Raw genomic sequence first — 24,809 nt, 5'->3', positions numbered from 1 at the left:
CCTCGCCTCAGTGAGTCTGCAACGGAAGCCGGTTTCGTTTATACGTAAGTGTAGCCTGCTGCAACGGTCGCACTGGCTACGGTACATTTGACCATCCTGCTACGTTGATTCGAGTGGGAATGTCCGTACTTCACAGACAAAGAGTTTTAAATTCTGAACTTCTCGTCCATTCATTCGAATGCAGAAAACGTGGAATATTTATGAAAGTATGAAAGGTAGGAATGATAAAACTAACAGTAAAGATATCCTCACTGAATCAAAGAATCAGTTTGAATTACGTCTCTACATTGGAAAATTGGAGTTGAATGACCAAAGATGTGGTGGAATAATAATATAAAAAATGTAGAAGAACACAAGTGCTTCCAGAATTAAAACCCAATGAACGCAGTATGCATGAACTCACTGCATTGTATGGAACAAAAAAGAGCTTTATGTTATTGGGAGAGGGTGCTATATTGTAAGCAAACAAAACATCTTTATGTTTACGGTCATAAAGAGGAACATATAGTGGAAGGAATAAGAGGACTTTCTTACCTGGTTGGGTCCTGTCACACACAGCGTTCCCTGCTCACTATGTGAAAGAGTTCTGTGTTCAGACCAGTTGACTCCGTCTCTTTTCTCTTCCAGGTCCAGGTTGTAACTAAAAAAACCCAGATGTATTACTGCAGTAACACATGCAGTCAACAGTATGCTGCAGGCCACAAACACAAGAAGCCATTATGCAAAACTTAAAATGTAATTTAATGCTGGATATTAAATAGGGGCTTTTTCATGTGTTGATATTTTAATTTGTATGCTGTATTGTTCTTTAGGGCTGTATGTTCTGCACTGTACACATTATTATCTGTTTATGTTTATTACACCGGTGTCTTTGTTGAGAGACATTTTCCCTCGTCGTTTGCTCTGGGGCCAACCCTCCCTCCTCCACGTACACACACTTTATTTCATGTTAAGTGTAACAGTGCTTTCATTAGAATTTGTACGGGCAAGAAGCATTCTATTAATACTACCATCACCATAACCATTTATGTTCAATTGTAGAGGAGTTATAGTTGCATTCCCTGTCAGTGTACACCCTCCTCAGGGCAAAAGTGGGGGTGGGAGTCATAAGTCAGAGCACCAGCGGTGAAGGAGGAGTTGGCCATTCCAATTTAGAGATAAAAAACATAAAGGCAGCACAATCATTTTCTCAGTATGGCCTAATGTGAAAGTAAAAATGTTTTATAAAAGGTACATGTTGGTCACTTGGGGATATTTTGTTCTTTTTAAGGAACAAATAGTGGGAGTTCAAATATTGACTTGCAAGATTGCCTTCATTCCCTTCTCCAGGGTACGAACCAAGGGCCAGCTATGCACTGGGTGGGTAGTTAATATAGTCACAGTAGAGTTAGTATGCACAAGATGTTTGAACAATTTCAAAGGTCATTTTCCACTGCTGACTGTCGGCTTTGTTTTTGTTTTTTTGTTGCTTTTACTGTAATTCATTTCTTTTGAGTGGGAGCAGATGCTTACCGTTCATCCTGCAGTGCGGACCGTGGTCCAATGGCTCTGTGCAGGAGCGCTGGACTTTGTTTAGCTGAACTGGCTCCGGATGGAGGACCCTTGTATTCTAAAATGAATTTTGACATTACAGCCATCAGTGTAAAAAATGCCAATACAATATATATATAATCCTTCTACAACATATTCATTTCAGCTAAAGAAAAGTTCATCATTTAATTCTCTTAAACAACCGGAACACAATTTAGGCTGCAACAATTTTGAGAATAATCAGACTTAGATATCCTACTAAATGCATTAGCATTACAGTGACGTAATATGTTAATTATTTGTATTCACTCAATCCTTTAAGAGGAACAGGGGCCCCCCTTCTTTTCAAATTTCAAATACCTCCATTAAGAACTAAATTCTTAATACTGTTACTAAAACATTCATATCTTTTTATTATGCTGATTGGTTTGATGGCTGCAAAACTAATTTCCCCCTTGCAGACAATGAAGTTTAAAAATAGAATGGGCCGAATCGATCGCAGGACCAACATCCCACTCTAATAACTGCAGAGACACTCACCATCCTCAGGAACCACAGTGAGGGTGACAACACTGCCGGCTTCCTTGATAAGCTGAACAATGTCGTTGTGAGAGAGCTCAATGATGGAGCGCCCGTTGACCGCCGAGATACGATCTCCGACGTGCAGCAGGCCGCAGCGGTCGGTGGGGCTGCCGTCAATGATTCGACCAATTTTGTGAGGAATAACTGAAGATATGGAGAGAAATGAGACATTGAGACCCAGATAGAGTGGGTGTTGAGAAAACCTTGAAATATATATATATATATATACTGTATATATATATATAGCTTTGTTCTGGTTTAACTAAATTATGTTTAATGTCTTGAATTTCTTTCAAGAGTATGTATCTGCTACAAAAGAGAAACACATCAATGTTGGATTACAATTTTAAATACAAACCAGCTAACAAAAACCCTGGTGAGTCTCCTTCTTCAGTCCACATATGACTGTCTAGCTTAAACCCAACTGCTACAAACTGTAATATATTATATCTTGCTATGACACCAGGAAATCAGGGATAAAGGAGTCTTTCTGCAGCTCAATGGTGACTGTGGCGTCCTTCAATTGGAGCATTGGCGGTCCTTGAGCGAGATACTTTACCCTAAATTGCTCCCGTAGGCTGTGCCGGCGGTGTATGAATGGGTATGAATGGTTAGGTAGTCCTGTAATAAACCATATTATGGTAGCCCCTGCCATCAGTGAATGGGTGTAAATGGGTGAATGACATGTAGTGTAAAAGTGTTTGAGTGGTCGGAAGACCATACAAGTACAAGTACCATTTACCATTACCATTTACTTTCTCCTATTGTCTTTGATGTGTATATACTGCAGCATTTTCTTCATGATTTTATGAAAATTAAGTTTTTGTGGGCTCATCCATTTTTGCACAAGTAAACCTTGTCAGAAGGACCAAAAACATTTCCATCTACAAATCAAAATTTCAAAGAAATGTGCTGTGTTCATAAAGAAAATCTGTGCTCATAAGGGAAATCTTAAAATGACGATGCAGGATCTGAGGGACCAGACTCTCACCTCCGTACGGCGGTTTACTCTTGGAGGTGAGGATGACGAAGCCAAAGCCCTCCGAGTCTTTGCGGTGGAGCGTGATGTCAAATGACTCGTGGTCCAGAGCGCTGGGCATTGGCAGGCGAGGTAGCTTGGGAGAACCGTTCACCAGCACTGGAGCCATTTCCTGAGCCTCTTCCTCCGTTGCATCTGAAATAAATGGAAACGGATGCAAACTAATTTGTGTTTGGTGCAACTCTGTATTGGTGTGTGTGTGTGTGTGCATTCCTGGTTTTTTTTATGAAGCCTTTTGGAGCCAAATGCGTGTTTATGTACAAGAAATATGCAAATAAAATGTGTCTTCTAACTGAATAGTATAACCGATGTCACCGTGCAGCTGTATGATCTACAGATTCTGGATGCTGAAAGTGGTTGCCAGTGGCTACCGGTGAGTATGTTGGCGGAGAGACAACTACTCAAACATTCTGTGCGAGGCCTCTCTTCCCTGAATCCATAACTGAGGCTGGGATCACTTGTGAGAAAACAAACAGCATGTCCAGTGCTCAGTTTCTCTGTATTCAACTATTAATAGCTACATCTATAATTAACAATCAGACAGCTGATGTTTCTGTAAAAATATAAAATGCATCACTTCTTGTGTGCCTTCTTGAGGATTGTTTTTCTCAGGAAAGCCCGATGAGACATTTGGTGTTTAGAGCAATATAACATTTTCATAATCTATACACACTGTAGGATGGCTCGCTGTTTATTTAATCAAAAAAAAGCAAAAGACCGCTTTTGTGTGAATACATATGAATGTATAAAAGGGAAAATTCACTCATTTTCAATCATATCCGTCTCTCGGAGAGCAGCTACAAAACCTGCTGTTCTTCCTTCCTCGAGTGACGTGACAGGCAAAGAGGCACTACAGAGTGCTACTTCAGTTTTAGTAGCTGCGGGGCGCAACGCCATTCAAAAGACGTCGTTGTTGTCTTTGCTTGGATTGTAAACTAGTTATGTTTCCATCAGCAAAATGGCATCCCAAAATATGAGCCACTAATGAGCCGCTGCAGCAGGGCGGGGAAAAACAGCGTGTAGAGCCGGGATCATTTCACATCTAACTTTGTGAATTAAGGATCGATTTCGACCAAAACCAGAGTTTCTGATTGTCGGAACAGTGCAAAGACTAACCAAGACGTGTTTGGTGAGTTTGAGTTAGCTTAGTGCGTTTTACGATGAGTTAACATGGCAATAAACCCCGTCTTAGTTCGGGGTAATAGAGAAACTTGAATTCAGAAGGTAGTCGCTTGTAATTTTCTGTTGAGGTGTAAGACTAAGAGAGCCATGTCAGATGCTGTTCTGCTTGTTACTCACTTCTGTAGATGACCTTTCTGCGTATAGTCAACATAACTTGGCCATTACGGGCAGCGTTGGTCATCAGATCCAGCACCTGCTTGTGCGAGCGACCTTTAACCATCACGCCATCGATGCCGATGAGCTCATCTCCAGCTCTCAGGCGGCCGTCCTTCTCTGCAGCTCCGTTGGGCACAATGGCCCCAATGTACACCTGGGGGAAAACATTCTGACAGAGGGTTAGTAGGAACGCAGAACTGAAGAAATAGATCATTTAATATTCATTAACGCATAAGAAATGAATCCGCATCAACAGCTTTCTTTATGATAGAGATTAAAATACTTAAAACATGCATACAAAGAGTGTTCTATCTACTTACTGGCTGTTGTGGACCTTCTCCTCCCAGAACACGGAAGCCAAAGCCTGTTTCGATGTCTCTCTTTAGAAAAACATCTATGTCTTTGGTGTGAGGCTCTGTGGATGAGGTGAGGGATCAAGGTTAAAAAACAACAACTTCTGAGAACATCTGATGGCGTGTTGGTCTTCACTTACGTCTGCTGTCCAGCAGGGCTTTGGACTTCAGGTACATCTCTGTGGCATCTCGTTTGGGGGAGTCGGCGGAGCGCAGGGTGCTCGTGTTGGAGTGGTAAGGCAGGGCCTGGGGGGCTGAGTCTACGATAGCATCCAAAGACTCTGTGCTGGCCGTCATTTCCTGTCTCTGAAGAGAAATACATGTACCATTAACACTCACATTTCTTTAAGCATCACTGTTTTTGAACATGCCAATTTACCATTAGATCGCACATCCTTTAGTATTCTCCTATGAAGGACATCACACATTTTATATATAGTCTCTACATCTCATTATCCCGGACCGACGAGGTGGCTGAGCATGTGATGGTGATAGATTATCAGAAGTGGCAAAGGTCACTTCACTGGCTCTTTTTTTATTATTATTAATTTCTTCAACATAGGCTGTTTCCCTTTACATTCCTTCAATTGTTTTGAAGGCTAAGCGATGAGATTTTAATGTCATTTAAAATCCACGGGAGGAACTACAGCTTTCCCCGTGGCAGGCCTATTCAGGCAGAAAGGGCAACTTCTTTATCTAAAACTCTGGTATTAATAATACCACCATATCTAAAGAGGCTCATCCATGCTTCATTACCATTGCAATCCCCTGACAATAGCCCTAAGAATACGAATACTGAAAGGAAGTAATTAAGATCGTTTTTCAGAGCAAACAAAAGGAGGCGCCCAGAAACATAATCAATATTCAAATGTATTGCTATCATTTAATTCGATGCAACAGAGGCTTTACTGGTTAGGCTGGAAGACAAAAAGCTCTGCAATTAAATTGCGGGATAAGTCCCCGAGGGGGAAACAATAGTGGGGAAATAGGAAAAGATATGCTTTTACTCACAGGCTTTAGACTCTTCACAGGGGACGTTTGACCTATAGAGAGACACAGAGAGACAACAGGAATACGGTCAGAAACTCAGAAAAGACTTGGAACGACAACAATCACTGAAGCACCGTTCCACCAGATGGCACTGCCTCTCTGACTGAGAAGCAGCAGCGGCGCAGCATAAAAATAAACCGGCTCCGAGCTGCTCTAAACTCAAGAGGTGTGTACTCACTAAAGAATGCTCCATTAGGAAACAAGCATCCATGTGCGATTAAAAGATACACAGGGAATATAAAGGTAGTACATGTGCTGGAGTGCTCACTACATAGTGGAAGCCCACTGCAGGGATATGGAAGCGGGTGAGTGCATTAGAGATTCATGCATATAATTCAATGAGCGATAATTCTCTTCTCCTCTCTCTCTCTCTCTGTGTTCGCTGTACAGTACACCCACACGTTCCATCGCAAGCGCTCAGATGGTTCCCTACAGATCATCTCTTACAGCCCCCTCCTCCCCAACACTCCCCAACCCCCTTTCCTCCCACTCAACTCCCCGCATTAACTGGATTAACAAACACTCCTCTGGTGCCGGCAGCCCTGTGGGGCCGGACCAACACTTGGCTTGATGAGGGGTTAATGGAGCCTGATGTAAAAGGGGAGACGCAGCGGCATTTTTCCGCTTCACTTCGAAAATTCCCAATCCAGCATCAGGATCATCAAAGGTATACAAAAAGGCGAGTGCAATAGGCACACACCTGAAACGCACCCACTCTTTTCCTCCCATCCTGTAGCTAAGCTGCACTCTTCTTCTGCTCAGTGATGCCCACCACACACACACAAACACAGGGATCCTCTTCCAAGCCAAAGGCCATTGTCTAATGAGGGTTAAATCTGGCATTAGCTCTTCGGTCGGGGAGGCTGGGTGAGGCTGAGCCCAGCTCTGCTTCTGTGGGGACTGTGGGGTCATGCAGTGGATCAGAGGAGTAGGACATGGTGATGGTGGCACAGCAGAGAGGGCGAGTGGGTGTTTGGGAGAGGAGAGAGGAGGGTTGGGGCGTGGCCACGGGGTGGAGGCCCCTTGGGACTTTCCCTCTATAGACATTTAGCCATGGCTCTTTAAGGGGCCATGGCTATAGAGGCATCTAGAAGTCCCCTGCACTCCGCTGCTGATCAAAGCCAATCCGGGGTTCATCGATTTACGCAGTGAATCCCCGGGGCGGCTGGAGATGAGGCATTTGAAGGGTGCCTGCCCTCCTCCCTCTCTCCTTTTGAATCAAGCACAGCCCCACGCTTATGTAATTCCCTCTCAGAATTGTAACAGACTGCGTTACGCCTCCGTGGGAGACGTCATAAACAGAGCCAGGGTTGAGTGAAGACACCCAGGAGGAATGCTTGAGACGTACAGTTTGAAAAAACAAAGACGCTGCAATGCGATGGCAAGAACTAGGGCTCAGTCGGATCATTGAATGCAACAGCTACGGACGTGCAGGTGGATCTATATAGCTAAAAAAAAAAAAGGGCAGCAGTCTCTGGTGTGGTGACCTACAGACCGCAGATACAGTGGCATCACCCGGGCTTTTACAGAACAACAGTGAGCGGTCAGCCCCCAAACAAGCCACAGCACCACCTCACCTCCCGTCAGTATCAGCACGCTGACCTCGCCTATACTAGAATGAGGAGTTAGATAACTGCAGACCACTGATTGGTCAGATGGTTGAAAATGTTCAGCGAGTTCCGCGCTGAAGATGACGTGACCGCAGTTTCAAGCAGGAGTCGCTTTGGCGATGAGCTGAGAATCACACCTACAGTGGGCACTATCCACAGTGGACAAACGAAATAGAGGGACCAGGACAGAAAGTCAAGTCGAGCTAAACCATGCAGTGGAAATAATTCATGAGACACACTGGCAGCGAGAGAAACATCACATGGTCATACAGCCATTCAGTCTTCAGTCAGATAGATAGATAGATACACAGACAGTCAGACGACAAACAGTCTCTCACCTCCTCGCAGCACCAGCACGTTAACCTCGCTGCCCACTGGCAAGTCTTTGAGAATGTCCACCACTTGGGCGTGACTGAGCGTTTGGACATTTTGCCTGTTGATCTCCTTGATGACGTCTCCTTTCTGCAAGCCACGGCACCACTGGGCGTCCAGGATCATCTTCACCTTCTGGCCCAGCGGGCAGTCAGCAATGGCGAACCCGAATCCTCCGGGCCCCTTGACCAGCGGCACGCTCACCAGCTCTGGCTGCAACATCCCCGCGGCCAACTCTCCCCGCTCCCCCTGCCTCCCGTTGGGCAAGGCAGCCACGACGGGCCGGCCAATGGCGTCCGTGGTGACATAGTGGAGCTCCTGAGAGGAGCCGTGGAGGACGTCGCCTTTCACGAGCAGCGGCTGCCCGTTGATGAGGGGCACGGCTGTCACCACCTCTCCGCCATGCAGGGCCTGCTGGGGCTGGGTGGCCGGTGGGGGAGGGGGAGGCGGGAGAGGGTCGTCGCTGCTCAGATCCACATCTGGAGGGAGCGGGTAGCCACGGCAAAGAACCATGTCCACATACTGGTTGATATGGATGGATTGGAACATCTGCACCACCTCTGGATGGGTTTTGCCCAGCACAGACATCCCGTTGATCTCAACAATGACATCACCTGAAACGGAAAAGAGAGAAATTGGCGGTGGAGTTTCTATTCTGGTATTTAATCCAGACATCACGTCTCTACATGTCTTATTCCTTCCTTTGTCAGATGGATCTTTCTTCTAAAATGTCCCTTTTTCTCCTCGCTGCTCTCTCATATTTTCATTTTGGCAACTTCCGTTACCTCTTAGTTTTCCTTTTATCCTTGTATTCCTTCAGTCTACCATCACTTTACTCCTGTCCCTCCTTCCCATGCTCTATTGTTGAACAGACCTTAACAGCACTCTCTGCCACAGCTACACGGGCGGGCGACGGGTGTAGATTTCTGTCACAACGTACCATTGTAACCATCACACAGAGCTCACAGCTGTTGATTTACCAAGGCAGCCGCAAGGCAATGGCAAGATCAGAAACTAAACAACAAAGCCATCACATGGCTTCACACCCACCATAATCAGTCTGCTATAAAACTACACCCTTGATAGAGCTAGCGTTGTTGTTATTATCTTGCTGAACTCGTGGGACAGTGTTAGGTTAAATAATCACTACAGAGGTCAAATTAATACCTCCAGATGCATCGTGGTAGCACAGCTGGTACGAGTTGGCTGCAAAATTGATTTGTTTGTAACTCCGCAGAAATTAGAAGCTATGAGCTCATAGATCTTCCAACCAGCTACGTGAGATTTAAGCATTGCTTTGAACAGGAATGCCCTTTCGGCAGAGCGTGTAAATCTGCAGAGGTTTCGCTCACCGGACGCCATCTTGTTGTCGTGGGCGGCAGGGCCGTCGCCGAGCACGTTTTTCACCTGCAGGAACTCATCAGTGCGGTCACCACCGATGATGGTGAATCCAAATCCCTGGGGGCTCTTCTTCAGCGCCGTGTGGTACAGTTCACCCTTCAGTTCGCTGGGGTCTGAAGTGAAGCCGAACGCACCTCCCTTACCTGTGAACAAAATGCACATGCGTGTTAAGTATGTGTGTGTGTGCGTGTTATGTAAGGGAATGACAAGCTTTATCAAAACACAAGTGAAATCTCTGAACAGAGCTCGACATCAAACGCAGCGACATAGGTTTAATAGATTCATATCTCTCTTGAAAGGCAGCAAAATCCATTGAATGTCGATGACACACATTATGTGTCGAGGATCAACAGTAATTAGTCATTTACAATTAACAGGCATGACGTTCATGCCTAAACTTGATAAACCTGTCACTAGGGACCTTTTTGTGCAACCCTGCAGAGAGGAGCACAAAGAGACAGATAAAATGACATACAATGTTAGCTTTAGATGCTAATTTACTTCACTGTTATGTGCTTCCAGCTAATACAAAACTATAGAGCAGAACAGTGACATAACACCTCTGACAGTGTCCAATTTAGCGCAGTGTCCTCCCTTATCCCCTTCCTGCTGCAGTCAGTGGCTCAGAAAAAGGGAGTTTTGTCAGGGTGGACTTTTTATAACTTGAGTAAGGATCAGCTTAAGGTCAGTGGCAACATCAATATGGACCAGCAGCATGGCTGTGGCATACGCTACACGCGAGATAACCGGCTGTCAGGGTCACACTGAATTAAACTGAGCAGCGTCCCTATCTGGCGTTGCTGTGGTATCAGCACTTTAGATCATGGACACACCATCCCCCCCCCCCCCCCCCACCACCACCACCACCACTGCCCCACTCTGGCCTGGACTGCGTTATAGCTTCAACTCAAAAACACTTAAACTGAAGCCAGCTGGTGACAAACGATGCACATCCCGGCAACTGTGCTGTATATTGACAGAATGCGATGTGGCGGTCTGTCTCTGGGATGCCAGAAATTTCATTATAGCTTAAGAAATGGTCCATCATTTTCTTTAAAGAAGATGTTTCTTTACATCTAAAGTTCATTGAAATGCAGCAACAACAAAAAAAACACTTACCTTAAAGACAAATAGGCAATACATAAAATATCACGGTAACACTTTATATGACGCCCGTGTCTACAATGCATTATAAACATATTTGTAATGCATTATAATCTACTTATAGCACTGCATAATTAAAGTTGAAACCACTCATAGATATTCATAATACATTATAACGTTATAAAGCATTTTATAATGATTTAGAAGGTTGTGTTTAATAATAGGGTTAGGGTTAGGGTTGGTCACCCAGTGACATTTTTCTTTGCAAGGATCATAATGTATCGTAATTCCCATTGTTGTAATATTTTATAATGTTTCTATAATGTCTTCTTTCATTTATAATCACTGTTGATTATGATGTGATTATATGTTACTGAAGTGGTTGTTGTTTGCGTACTTATTGTTTAAGTAAAGAAGTAAAGATATCATTAAATCCATGAGGCCAATATCACATGACGCCCATGTCTACGATGCATTATAAACATTATCATACCTATACATCATAGACATGTGCGTCATGTGCGTCAACAATAAATAAATGTATTTAGTTATAAGAATTCCGAAGAATGCTCCCTGGTTTAAAAACGTTTTAAAACATAAAATGAACAGAATTCCACTGCCACCATAGTTACAGATGTGGTTAGACTATTCTCTCAATTAGAGTAATAGTTAAAAGAACAAAGGTGATCTTATTCTATGTTTTTCTTATTGACAACAAATCCCATCAAAAGGCCAAAACCAACAATGACTCAGTCTGTCTTCCCAAATTCATTAATTCCTCCAGAAGATGTGAATATGTAAAAGAAAATTGTCATTGTTTTATCTTTTAAAGAGGCTAAAACAAACTGCTGCAGATTAAGCATAGAAATGCTCAAACAGTGCTGGGGACTTTTTTCAGCCACAATTGTTGCATTGGTGCATTGGTGAGTATTAATGCCATCAGGACGCTGCATGTTGGATTAACTCAAAATAATCTAGACTGTCCGTGTTCATGGGAATAAAGGAAAATGTCACCTAGAGTTTACTGATGTGTTTTTAACAGTTTTTGGACAACGGAGGATTAAGTGATATCAGGCTCGGGAAACACAATACTTGATCGGATCAATTCATTCTTGTTTTTTTGTCTATCAATGGCATTTGTTGAGAATAAGAACATGATAGAATGTGTGCTGCATGTGTACGCCTCACCTGAAAACTACCCTTCTGTGTATGTAAATATAAAGCTGCATATATTCCTCCAACTCTACCCCTTTATCTCCTTCTGTCGCACACGGGGATTGGACCATGGTGACTGTGCCAATTTCCATATCAAATTTTAAAGATCACAGCAGTGGCTTTCTATAGTTTGGCTGGAAAGTAGCAACCGCAACAACCTCTCATTTCCTTCAGTTTTAAAAACGCTCGGTACCTTTCAGAGGCGTGTGTGAGGAATTTAAATGCAGCCACTCTCACACTATCAACTGGTTCAGCGGTCATAAACATCCAGCACAGACATGGACGGCTGTGAGCAAGTGAGTGCAACTTAGCACAGTCAGTGTGGACTCCAGATGTCCACACTGTCACATGGATCAAGCAAAGCTCATTTACATAATCACATTAAAATTGCTTCATAAACTCAACATGGGAACACCATTTGACTGCGTGTTTGTGTGAGGAGAAACAGACAGAGGTAATGGAGGGCGAATGAGACAGGAGGAAGTGAGAGCGGTGTGTGCGAGCCTGTGCTTGTGTGGGAGAGTCCAAGGAAGGTCTCTGTGCCAACGTCTGTGGGCAGACTTTGAAAGCCAGAGGCAGACAAAGCCATCAGATCCACCGCATCAAACAGCCATGGTTTTTGATTTTTCCTCCTGTGTGACTCAATTGCGTAGTAAATCCCCAGAGACATTATTCAGCATAATTGGGAGGACATCTTTCTTACTACATCAATGGGAATGCACCTTGAACATCAGAATTCAAAAGCAACTGCTGTCGCAAGGCCAAGACTTGACTAACAGGGAAAGTAACGCACAATGTAGACAACCTATCAGAACAAAGCAACACATGTGGGCACAACGCCTGTTATGTTGGCTAGCTGACAAACACCGCAGCACAGCCTCCTTTGTAGGTTGAGCTGCAGCAACACCTCATATAAATTACGTTAGTGTTCAATAGATAAATAATTCTCCATTAATTAATTTGATCGGGGAAAAGTGTTATTTGGAATAAAAATGCAAGTCAAGTCACCATGTTCTTTTGCGAAAATAAGAATCGCTAAATAAGATTTATTCAAAATTAGGTGAGAATTAATCATTTATTGAATGATTTCACAACATGCATTCAGATATATAAGAGCAGTAATTTCCCTGATAAAAATAAAAAACTCCCGAGGAATCTATCTTGGAAAACTGTAAAAATCAGAATTATAGCCTGAGGTGTAACCGTCAACTCTTTCATTATAGCAATCGTCTGGCAGCTCACTAGGTTGCGTATTCGGTAATCAGGGCCGCGATGGCGGTTTCCTCAGTCCCCACACACCTGAGCAGAGAAATGTCTGATTATGCGTGCCCTCTCTGACGTGCTGTTCCACCAGCTGTTGCCACAAGCGCCGCTAAAAGCCGGCCTCCTCCCCTGCATTCCGACTCGCACTCCCTGAAACCCTGCCAGCGCAGCGAGCCTGTCTATCTCCACAACTGCAGCACCGTAGTCTACCATACATCCATTGTAATAAAAACATACTTAATTCATAGTGTTTATTGCAGGAGAAAAATTGATTGTCAATCGTAAGAACAGACAGCTACTGCAGAGCTGACAAAAACCTGTGTTGTATGAGCGAACCAGGGAAGAAAGTTTATTTTGTTTGAGGCTACTTGAAGGTTTACACGTTCAGCTGAACGTGCATTAAATGACGACACTCCTACTGCTTTCTATTCCCAGATAACAGATTTGTCACAGCACGCTGACTGAGGTGAAAGGGCTGGCCTCAGTACAGAGCATAAGCCAAAGTGATTAAACTATAAGTGCATGACTAGAGAGGACTCATGTTAGACTCATGCTAACGTCCAGAGTGATTTAAAGTGAGTACCGAAACAGAATAAGCTCAGTGAAAATGTTAATATTGAAGCCAAACCTCCTCCTCCATTCTTGAATATCATACGACATAGTGAAGTAAACACCAGGTCAGAAAATAATAATGATCATAAGTGAGGAAGGATCATACAAACAGCAGGAACAAATAGAGTCATACTTTTTCATTATCTCTGCCAGGAGATTATGTACGTGTGCGTGTGCATTTCGGTGTCTTTCTGTCCATGGCTAGTCTTGCATACATACATGTATCTATGTATGTGTATGTATGTAGGTATGTATGTATGTCTAGACGGGGGGCAAATGTGGGTTGTATTCATTCCATCAAGCATCACAGCAGTGGTCGTTGCAGACGCCCCTAAGTGGAGATCTGCACTCTACTGAGTGCACTTTTCTAGTTTCAGATGACTTCACTTTTACTGGAATTTCTTGTGGTGGTGTTTTTACCCAGACAGACAATGACGAGTGTGAAAGACAGAAAGCTGGTGGAAGTAATTACAGTTATACATGTACTTGCATGCCTTATCGACCGGGAGGGAGACGTCAAAAGGCAGAGTGTAATATCTCATGCTGTTTTCAAAGGTCACAGGAGCAGCGATGCTGGAAGTTTTAGTTCTTTTATCTCTCTCCCAACAATCCAAATGAAGAGGAAGTTGAAGTGGGGGACAGGTTCTGCAGTGTTGTTGTTACCTTGGGAAGGTGCTGCTGCGGCTTGTTGGATCGCAGCCGTCTCCTGGCTCAGCTTCTTCTTCGCCTCCAGGACCGGGTTCTCAAACTGGGTTTTCTGGTTGATGTGGCTGCAAGAAAAACAGGCTCATATTTAAGAGACTTACAAACACACAACACGCACCTCAGACTTTTTGAGCTTACTGCTCCACTTCTTTTATTTTTTTTTTTGCAGTTAATTATGCATGCACCTTTCCTATAAAGGAACTGTGATTTTCTAATACAGGGATGCTATAGTGGCAGCATTATAAATACATTCATAAACACAGCACACATAGCGTAAAGGCTGCCTTGCATTCTCTTTATGTGGGGGAACAACTATGGCTTTTAGCAATTTAATATTGTAGGAAATGAACCCCCCCGAATGCCAACAACTTCCTGTTCCTCTCCAACACGGTAAACAGCCTGTTGTCCCCCTGGCATACAAACCACAGCCATTGTATCATCGTGAGTTCATTTCAAGCTAAAAGACTGGCAGCTATAAGCTCCATCTATATGCCGTTGACTCTCCTTGTCCAAACAGTGAGCGCTGCTCGCTCTCTTGTCACTTATACCTAGGAGGGATCCTTCTGCAGTCTGAGCAATAAAACAACGCGAGTGTTCCCATTTTCTTTTCATCACAACAGATTGCTACCTCTCCTTCCAGCCCCCTCTCGCCTCCCTCCATCTATTCTAGTTTAAAGTCTCCCCCACTTCTCTCCACTGCTGTTACAATGGCCGTGTTTCACCGATTTCCTGATGGGGAGGTGGAAACACATTTTGCACACAGACAAATGCACAAACAATATGCAGAGACATATATGCGTCCTGCACGCAGCGAGATCAGGTCGGTGCAATGTTACCCGCAGAGTTTGATTTTGCCACCCACTGATAAACAACGGGGAGATCCTGATTCCGAATCTTCAACTGTTCTCCTCACCCGGGATACAACAACACGAGCTGTGTGCTGCATCCATTTGTTTATTTTTAGACGGTATTGATTTATGCCGGTCCACTGCGAATGTACACAGTGTAATGTGCACTCCTGATCCATCTGGTGAAATGCGTTTGTGTGTTATGTGCATCTGCGAGGAGCAAGTGGGATAGAACAATTTGCACTATTTGTGATAATGGCAGCTGGAGTGCTTTGAAAATACATACACTAATAAATCAATAAAACTTACTCGACGTAGTATGTGCCGTACTGCGGGTCGTCAATTTCCTCCCAGCCGTAGGGTAACTCTGCAAACAGAGAACAGCGTTGTGTTAAGTAGAGATGTAGAAAGACAGGGAGCATGCATTAAGACGACATTATGGAAGACAGAAGAGGAAGACGAGGCACGATGTTTAGTAGACAATCATCTGGGCATTGGAAAGCATTTAACATAGTGGAGAGGTGCAGCAGTGGTTACCAGTGTAGTTATTTTCCCCCTGACTGGGACATCTAGCATAAGAAAGTAGCCGTGAAAATGAGCCTACAATGATTTTGTGAACATTTCTGTGGTTTCAACAAGCAGGCCGGCTGGAATGGCCGATGTACGTCATGCCCCGATGAACATATCAGGCGGAGGGAGAGAAAGGAGAGAGAGAGAGAGAGAGAGAGAGAGAGAGAGAGAGAGAGAGAGAGAGAGAGAGAGAAGAGCTCTTCACGCACGAGAGAGCTTTGGAGTAGCTTTTCAGAAGCAACACACCAACTAGCATTCTGTAAAAATCCATTAAAACCCGTCTGGAAGGGTCTTACTCTTTCAGCCGAGGCTACTCTCTGTCTCTGCCTGCACTCAAGCCCACATTAACATCCTGGGGATACGGAGGCACGGCTGGGATTCCTCAAAGTAGACCATGGCTCCAGGTAAAATAGGTCATGTGACTATGAAGCTGAGGGCTACTCCTAGGTTACATGTCAATTCAAAGACAAAGTCCTGCACTTTTACCCTGGTTGGTTATTTGATTGAATGTGTGAAGTGATAGATCACGTAATGGTGGGCAGAGACAATCGAGGTATGCCCCCGTGTAAATACATGTGCAGCAGTTAATGGAATGACTGCATGCTTGAGTACACCAGCTGAGTAGTGCAGCCTACATACCTCCATCCTCGCACTTCTCAGGGGGCTTCGCCTTCTTCGCCAAGCGGGGGTCCAACCACGTGGTCGTCTTGGTATTGTGACTGCGGAACACAAACAGCAGCCGGTAAATATCAACAACGAAGACCGCTGCTGAGGCCTGTAACAGGATGTGCCCTGACAACCGGATTCTCCTCTGTGACATGCTTTGTTGCACAAGAGTCACTGGATCCATCGACACACATCTGATCCATTGGTTTACGTTCAGCTGTCACATTAGCGTGTTTATGGTTAGGCGGCGTTCTCAGAGTGGAGAAAAAAAACAACTCTGAATGAGAAACCCGACAAACTCGTTTACCCTCAAATGTGTTGAACAACTGGGGTGTGTAATCAGGAGGAAAAGCACAATGGTATTCTGATATCTCCAGAGACAAATGGCTTTGAGCCAAATATGAATAACACACACAGGCTTGCATGGACACATGCTGGCTCAACACTGAGTGCACCAACACATATATTATACCAACCTCTGAGAAAGGCTTGTTGACCCGATTGTTGTAAAATCAAAGTATTGATTGGTCTTCATGTTAGCTATGACAGTCAATGTGTTTATTGTTATGCACCAGTAAGTCAAATTCCTTCTATGTGCAAATAGCCTTGCCTTGGCATTAAACCGTTTCTGATTCCTTCTGAAACCCAAGGGTATTGATGTAGAATGTTTTTTTCCTGTCTAAACTGTCTTTAACAAGCCTCTGCTCAAGAAAGTATATATATACACAGTATATATTGAACGATTTTGTCAAAACGTGAGCAGCTCTTATAGCGCTTACAAATATCCCCATTTTCATTTTAACAAAGTCCATAGCTGATTAGGCACTGATGATTAACTGATGTCAAAAAGTGTATCTTAAAAATTATTATTATTATTGACATGAAACCGTTTAATGCGGCACAATAAAATGAGAGCAAATCAATGTGTCTTTCCAGTAGATCAGCTGTTTCAAAAAATACTCAAAGACACGTTCAAAGTCCCTTCAATCACCTCTCTTCAGCAGATCATTTTGACCATGTCTACATGCCTTACTTAAATTGGTGTCACGTGATTGGCTGATTAGATATTTGCGTTAATGAGCAGTTGAAGAGGTGCTACTAATAACACTAACCCTTTACAGTATATATATATATATATATATATATATATATATGTATATATGTATATACACTGTATAGGTTTAACCCCTTAACCTTAACCCATATACACATATACAGTATATAAACACTGTATATTGGCACAAATGATGACTTTACTCATGACTCAGTGATTGAGGCCTTTTGTATGATGAAGTGACGCCCATTGAAATCCACTGTGCTGTGTTTTTCCCTCCAAATCATGTGTATTCCACTTTTCTTTATTATCAACATTTTCTATTAACTTGTCATATTTGGAATGAAGGAAAAAATATTCCAGGTCAAATATGAAAATTGTTGAAGTTAGTCCAAAAAGAGAGAGTCGGGTCGGGGGGTCAGTTGAACTTGGGAAGTTTTATGTTTTACTGTATTCATATTTCACTTCCCAAAATGTTGCAATGATACAGTTTAGAGTCTGGGGTGATGGGATATGTGGTGTTTGTCTACATTCAGTCAGAAGTAGGTAGACACTGTTCCAAACAGATGTCGCAACTTCACAACTGTGGGCCCTCTTTGTGCTCGTGTCACTCCTTCTTTGCCCGAACGTGTTGTTGATGAGCTGCTATTTCTTAATCACTCAGCAATGAGTAAATGATGTCACATGCAGATCACAAACCCATCATTACACACCCAGGATCAAGCCTAACAGTACTGATTTGATACTAACAGAAACATTCATCTGTGTTTCATTATGCATAAAGCAGACAGCAGTAAATAAAATGCTGTTTTACATCAGCTGTACAAACAACACATCCATTTTTAACATCACATCTTACAACATACCCCGCTGCAGTTGTAAGATGACATGGTTTACAACACCCTAGTCGTCAGTTGACCTAAATTCCCTTCTTCATCAGCCGGCATACACACTGTGTTACACCTGATCCAGCTAATAACATATATATATATATATATATATATATATATACCTGAAGCCTCATCTTACTGTTACGGCTTCTGTCATTCTATATTTCTGCTATTGTAATCAACTTTGATTTATCAAAGAAAGGGCTAACTCATTTCTCTTACATAGCTTTACTCTAACTGGAGTATGTTGAGGTAGATTTTGGCAACAGCTTAACAGACAATTCATGTTAGAATCAATTAATCGTTGAGGTCTTTTAAAGGTAAACAATTGCTGATTTTCAACCTTATCTTTATCTAGCTGAGAGGGATGTAGTAGAGTGGCAACCTCCAGATGAGAGACGAAGCCATCACGGAAGTGCCCCAAACTGCTGTTCCTCAAATGGCCACTTGAGCCTGGCTCCAAAACGTGAGTCAATCTTCATACATCCCCATGTTAAAATGCCGCAGAAATAAACATGTTTACAGCCTGGTACACATAAAACAGTTTGTTCTCTATGGCTGATCTCCCCATTCCCCGGGGGGATGAATTTTTATATAACGTTTAAATATTGACACGGCTGCTTTGAGTGACAGGTGGGTGGTCGCTAGTACCAGGTCGCTAGCTGCTAGCGGTCTCCATACCACCACACTTGGGCCCGCCTCAACTCCACCGACAATCCACCACTTTGCCCACTTTTAGAGTTTTAGAGTTAGGCTGTGTTGTCACATATTTTACAACAGTCTGTATTCTTAAAAGAAAAAAATCTTCCCTTTAATGGCATTTGTTTGAAATAAGAAAATACTAAATATTGCCTGATGTATACTTTTCCCTCAGTAGCCAGTTTCTTAGGTACAAAACGGTGAATCCTCATATTGGAAGAGGATGGAACCTTCAAACGTCTGGCATCTAAATGAATTAAATGCTCACTAAAAATAGTGATAAATTACAATTGATGTTTATCAATTGGTCAGTTGACTAATTGTTTCTGCACCAAATGGTCTCACGACCCGTGTGTTGTGTCTGTCACTTACTCTATGAAGTAGACCATGCCGGTCTCAGTGTAAGCCATCTCCCAGTTAAGGGGCAGGGGCTCCAGGCTGTCATCGCGGGGCAGAGAGCTCCATGTGCGGAAGTCCATGGAGCTGCTGGACTGGTTGTAGCTGGGGACTGCTTTTCTCCAGTCTGCCCCCTCTTTGTGCTCTTTATAGAGAGAGAGAGAGAGATAAGAGGAAAAAGAGGGAGAAAACCGAGCAGAGTGGATGGTTAGCCTGCAGGAACACCTCTGCCCTCCTGTTTTCATTCGTGCTGTAGGGGAGTGAAGGAAGAGCTGTGTCGCTCATAGGATTTGCATGTGATGGTGTGTGTTCGCCAAAGGGCTGTTTTTGCATTTGCATGTGCACACAGTGTTAATGCTTATGCATATGTACACGTACACTCCCTGAGGGTTGCAACGACAGAGGCATGGACTCACATTAGAAAGAGCCATTTGAGCCTAAGGACATTTCTGTATGATAACACTGTACTGCTGCTCTTCACTTATACACTGTTGCTTTTGTACAGCCACCCATTAATGAGAACCTGGTCGACAATGAACATGAAACATACAACAAAGGCTCTCCTAATTCACTTAGCATTTCACACCTTCCCTCAAAAGACGGGTATAAAGGGATGAAACGCGAGTTATTTTCATCCCGTTCTTTTGTGCAGCGCTAACCTCCTCACAACAGAGGATGATGCTGAAAGATGTTTTGCATGCCACGTTTCTGGGTGAATTTTAGATTGAATAAATAATTGCTGAAAATCCAAACACAGAGTCCCATTTGCAGCATCCAAAACGCTTTTTTTCTTTTTGCCTCTCTGATCAGAAGCACACACTTTATAATTGATTTAAAAGGCACAAACGCACAGATTGAAGGCACATGTGTTTGAAGAGCCAAGTAAACACTTGGAGAACCAGTCGGAGGGCAGAGCCTGAAGGAGAGCTGAGGTCACCCGGTTCACGGCGGGGTGAGGGCCCACTCAGCGATACACGTAAAGAGGGACTGCTGGGGAGAGGGGCAATGGTGGTGGTGGTGGTGGTGGGGGGGGGGGGGGGGGTTATGATAAGGACAGTCCGAGAAAAGACGGGGCAAAGCTGCAGTCAAGAGTTGAGAGATTTAGAGCTCACATTTTCCATTAACCTCTTTTTTCATTCGAGCATAACTCTGCCCATCTATGGCTGGTCTGAGACCACTCTGCAACAGCTACGGGCAGTCATTTGTGACTGGTTTCTTTCCATAAAAAGAACTCCTGGATGTTTGGGCATCATTCTCTGTTTGATTTCAATCTGACAGAGCGTTTGGGTAAACAGACTTTGGATTTATGTGAATCCTTTGTACAGCTGAGCAAGCAGTGTTTGAGCCGTGACTGTCAAAACAATGTTTCATTCTGGAAATAAAAACACCATTTTCAGCTCGGACTTGCCTCCCCGTTAACTCCAACTCTCTCGCTGTCAATACCCGGGTATGGCGCACAGTATGTAACCCATTTCTGATGCAAGCGCCGTTCTCCTCGTGAGCATCAGAGGACAGATTTGTTCCTCAAAGAGCTGAGGAGGATGTCCTGCTTGACGTAGTAGAAGGTAACAAATAGTGACGGCATCGCCAGCGTATCCAGGTTTTGTCAGGTCAAATTTTTCAAGTCAGTTCTCAAACAGAGTTTGCACCGGTAGTTCAAAATTTGATCTGGGTGTGCAAAAACACTACAACCTTGAATGACAAACGAACGAGAAGGGGATGGGACGAGAGCTTAAGAGGGATGATCAAGCTGCCCAGGAGGGGAATCTATTAATGCCGTTTTATGTGACAGTACTGTAGTTTCCTCAAACACCCACTGGGCCCATCAAACGGTAAACAATCTGCAACCAGGCAAAGTCTTCATGTCTCATCAAACTGTCTCAGCAGACAGTGACAGCGACCTAACATGGCAATCCCACAACCAAAGGACAAACAGAGTACGGTCGGAATCTCCATTATTTAACATGACATTCTGTGCTTTGACGTTCACTGACCAGGCAGTCCATTGACCAGCGGTGGCCTCTCATCATCGTCTTCCTCCTCAGGGACCGCGCTGTCCTTCCTGTCCATCTTACTGACTGAGGTGGTGCGTTTCCTGGGGCCCTCGCCACCGTAGTCTTCATCAAACAGCACCTGATCCACCAGGTCCGGCTGCACCAGGTTGGGCTCTGCCGGCGGCTTCGGGGTCCCGTAGTAGTTACCTTTCAGAGTAAAAGATGGGAGGAGCAGAAGGAGGAGGAGGAGGAGGAGAATGAGAGAGACGTACTCATAAAATAGTGCAACCGCAAACAGTTAAGCAGCCGCGGAAAAGGCAGCTAGAATGCAGACCAGTATGAACGAAAAACGTGCAGTAGTGTGCCATGAACCGTATATATGTCATGTGAGGGAAGCAGAGAGATCATCCACCATGTCAACATCACTCCAATTCCTCTGATTTCAATCAGGTTCAAAAAACGAGTTCCCTATATGTCACACGCCAGCACACGAGGTCGACTTCTCACACGTTTCAGAGGTCTTCTTCCTCCGCACAATTTCCACGTCTCTGAACCCCCTGCTTTGTTTTCCCTCGATAACTGCACCACAGGGCTGTCATGACTCATGTAACATTAAAATTCCTTCACTTGGAGTTTGCCAGCAACTAATTACACTGATCATTGAATACAGCAATTATCTAAATCTCAGCTTGCTCTTTTTTTTCCCTAATGAAGAAAAAACCTTGTGTTACGGATTATAAATATTCAGTGCACTCCGTACGAGTGCAAAACTTTGTTAAATGATTTGCTAATTTAGCTCACGGGGTGATCCATCAATGTATGGCTGGTGAGCAGTATGTGGAACTCAATTTAGGTGTGGAATAAGTAATTATTCAACCTCCATTAGGATTATAAATAATGAGCATACTGATTTACATCCCTGCCATTTTTTACAATTATGTGTTCGCTAAATGCTGCTCTCTCTGTCAGATGTCTTCACGCAATGATATCAAATATATTATTTGCCAATTCATTAGTCGGGTCAAATATTTACTCAGTTCTTACAATAAGTGATGATATAAGAGTGAGCCTGCTCTGCTAAATCAGGATTTACAATGAGATTAATTAAACAACAGGGAGAGATGCTGCTGGGAAATAGGGGTTTTCAGAAATGTAATTAGCCTAAACTCCATTCCATTGGACCATAGTATTATGAACCTTAGATGTACTTAAGCATGAACATGCAGATGCTGTACTGTAAGAGCAACATTCATCAACTCCAGATCTTTTTATAGCTTGGTACAAAGAGGCAAAGCTGAAAACGCCGTGCATGCTGGGAGGAACAGAGGGCTCCGAGGAACGCACCACAGCTTTACGGCACCATACCGTACCACCACAACGGTCTCCTCTGATTAGGGAGCCCATCTCGAAGTGCTGCCTCTTCTCCTCAAGCTTGCCAACTACAATGCACAGCATACTGGGTTAATGCAGCTACGCTCAGCTTCCTCAAAGCAGCGGGAAGGTTGAGGAGGCTGGATGAAAGCCGGCCCCTCCCTCCTTGTCGCTCGACTCGCTGTGTTTACTAAGCGACACTCATCCGCATTTGTCAAAGATGGCTTCATTAACAGGGGTGGCACCACGATAGCGAGGAGAGATTGGGTCTGCTGGCTAATCCCCCGCCTGTCTCCTGCCGCACGCTGCCATTCATCAGCCAGACGCTCCGTCTGTGATTAATTACTTACAAACGTGTCTCTTGGCCCCTGATAAATGTGTGTCGCAGATACGGAGGTCTGTGAAAGCAGCGCATCGGTGAAGATTTGTGACGCCATTTGCCACTATAGACGGAGGGAGGCCTCATAAGCTGATGAGCAGGGGAGCTTGTCCGACGTTACTTGTGATCCTCGCGTCTCGCAACGGGGTTCATGAGCCAGGAAGAACTTGCGTGCGAGCAATTTCATGGTGGGGAAATCCTCTGCCGGTGATGACAAGAACTCCTGTTGTCAAGGGCACTATGCATGAGCTACCCAAGGTCACCAGCACGCTTTCATCTTGCCAAGATCACGAAACAGACAGCTACGCGGTCCCAGAGACTGACACACAGACCATCCACCCAGCACACCACACATTGCCACTCATGCATGAGTACTGCACTCCCACTCACATTCAATTTAATCTCCAGGTCTGTTTCCCTTCCTCGTTAAAATCAGACTCATTATCACGATGGGGATCCCAAAACAACAGATTTCGACGTGGATCTCGATTTGGCAGAATTTTGCATTCCCTTGTTAGCAGATTAGAGATGTCATTTACCAGAGAGGAAAAAACAAAAAACCTCTACGTGCATAACTTTATTTTCCTGGCAGCTGTCTCTCCAGTCTTGCACTTCACTGCACTCAGATATTCAGTTCTTGTCCAGGCTGCTCTGCTCGGAGAGAGTGACCCAACGTGAACCTCTGAGGCACCGAGACTGAGGAGGGACCTGAGAGCCCAGAAAGATGTGCTCCAAGCGCCTGGCGCAGATGGCTGATGTGTCTGCTTGGCAGGCGACCCGGGACCCTCCGGAACAACATGAAGCAGCCGGCATGTACACTACCAATCATAGAACAGCCCGGACCCACAGAAAACCGTCTAACCCTGGCTAGTGCTTATGCGAGTTGTGTCCCGACCTCCGATCAGCTCTTCCTGAGAGATCAACGTGGTCATGGATGGCAGGATGATTGATAAGGAGAGGGTGTTTAAGTTGACATTATGTGTACAATGCGTTAAATGACTCCCATGAAATATTTTCTAGGTAGAGGGAAAAAAAAAAAACGTTACACATGAACCATTAACATAACGAGCATTCAGACGAAGTCATTTGGGACTATTAGCGAGCCCATTATGATTAGCTAAGAATACCATTAGCGCAGTACCTTGAGTGAAACTCGCTTACTGTTCGCTTTTAAACTGAAGCTAATTCAGGAGCTCTTCACAGAAGAAATGCAACCCATGTGACCTATTACAAGAGAATGGTTGTCCTTGTTTATCTTCCTCTTTTTCAAAGAAATTAGCGAGGCTGCGCTTCAACCACAACCAAATGGAGTAAATCTCAGTCCTCGATCCAATTACTTCCTTCACTGTGCTGCTGAGAGATCAACCCCTCTGCCACGGCAGCCGTTGGTGCTGACTGGCTTTTAGAGGAAGAGAGGAGGAATTGGGGGGGAGGGCAGTCACTATCCGAGTGTTCAATTCTCTCTCGGGGATCGTATGCTCAAACCTTCCAGCTTTTGAGAAGCTAATCCACACATCTGCAGGCAGCCAGTCCTGCTTCCCTTGCAAGAGGAGGAGGGGGGGGGGGGGGGGGGGGGGGGGTTCCACCGGGAGCATGCCTCTATATCAACCCTTTCTCTCTCTTTATTATGTGCTCTTCCTCAGTTTGCTCTCCCCACGGTCAACCTCTTTATGAAGGTGTAAATCCCACCTGGCTTCAGCTCACAGATGAAGGACAGCTCGTGGGCGATTTGGCTGCTCCTGAAAGCTGATCTTCGAGTTCTTAGATC

At 44.2% G+C, this 24,809-nt stretch overlaps 1 protein-coding gene across 1 annotated transcript in view; it reads right to left on the bottom strand.

The window, feature by feature from the left end:
- magi3b (membrane associated guanylate kinase, WW and PDZ domain containing 3b) overlaps positions 1-24,809 on the bottom strand; it is a 118,321-nt gene that overhangs the window by 4,885 nt on the left and 88,627 nt on the right. Inside the window, exons 4-18 of the mRNA XM_076096758.1 lie at positions 21,292-21,498; positions 19,274-19,442; positions 16,232-16,311; positions 15,332-15,389; positions 14,133-14,239; positions 9,227-9,418; positions 7,841-8,488; positions 5,854-5,885; positions 4,983-5,148; positions 4,810-4,904; positions 4,451-4,658; positions 3,104-3,286; positions 2,071-2,256; positions 1,513-1,609; positions 535-640 (exon numbers count right to left, since the gene is read on the bottom strand). Of these exons, the coding sequence (XP_075952873.1) occupies positions 535-640; positions 1,513-1,609; positions 2,071-2,256; positions 3,104-3,286; positions 4,451-4,658; positions 4,810-4,904; positions 4,983-5,148; positions 5,854-5,885; positions 7,841-8,488; positions 9,227-9,418; positions 14,133-14,239; positions 15,332-15,389; positions 16,232-16,311; positions 19,274-19,442; positions 21,292-21,498 (2,534 nt within the window). The remainder of the gene's footprint in view (positions 1-534; positions 641-1,512; positions 1,610-2,070; positions 2,257-3,103; positions 3,287-4,450; positions 4,659-4,809; positions 4,905-4,982; positions 5,149-5,853; positions 5,886-7,840; positions 8,489-9,226; positions 9,419-14,132; positions 14,240-15,331; positions 15,390-16,231; positions 16,312-19,273; positions 19,443-21,291; positions 21,499-24,809) is intronic.

This window comes from Anarhichas minor, unplaced genomic scaffold (genome assembly GCF_050575085.1).
Source record: "Anarhichas minor isolate MPS153535 unplaced genomic scaffold, ASM5057508v1 ptg000023l, whole genome shotgun sequence".
NCBI classification, from domain to species: Eukaryota; Metazoa; Chordata; class Actinopteri; order Perciformes; family Anarhichadidae; genus Anarhichas; species Anarhichas minor.
This window is presented reverse-complemented; position numbering and strand designations above follow the sequence as displayed.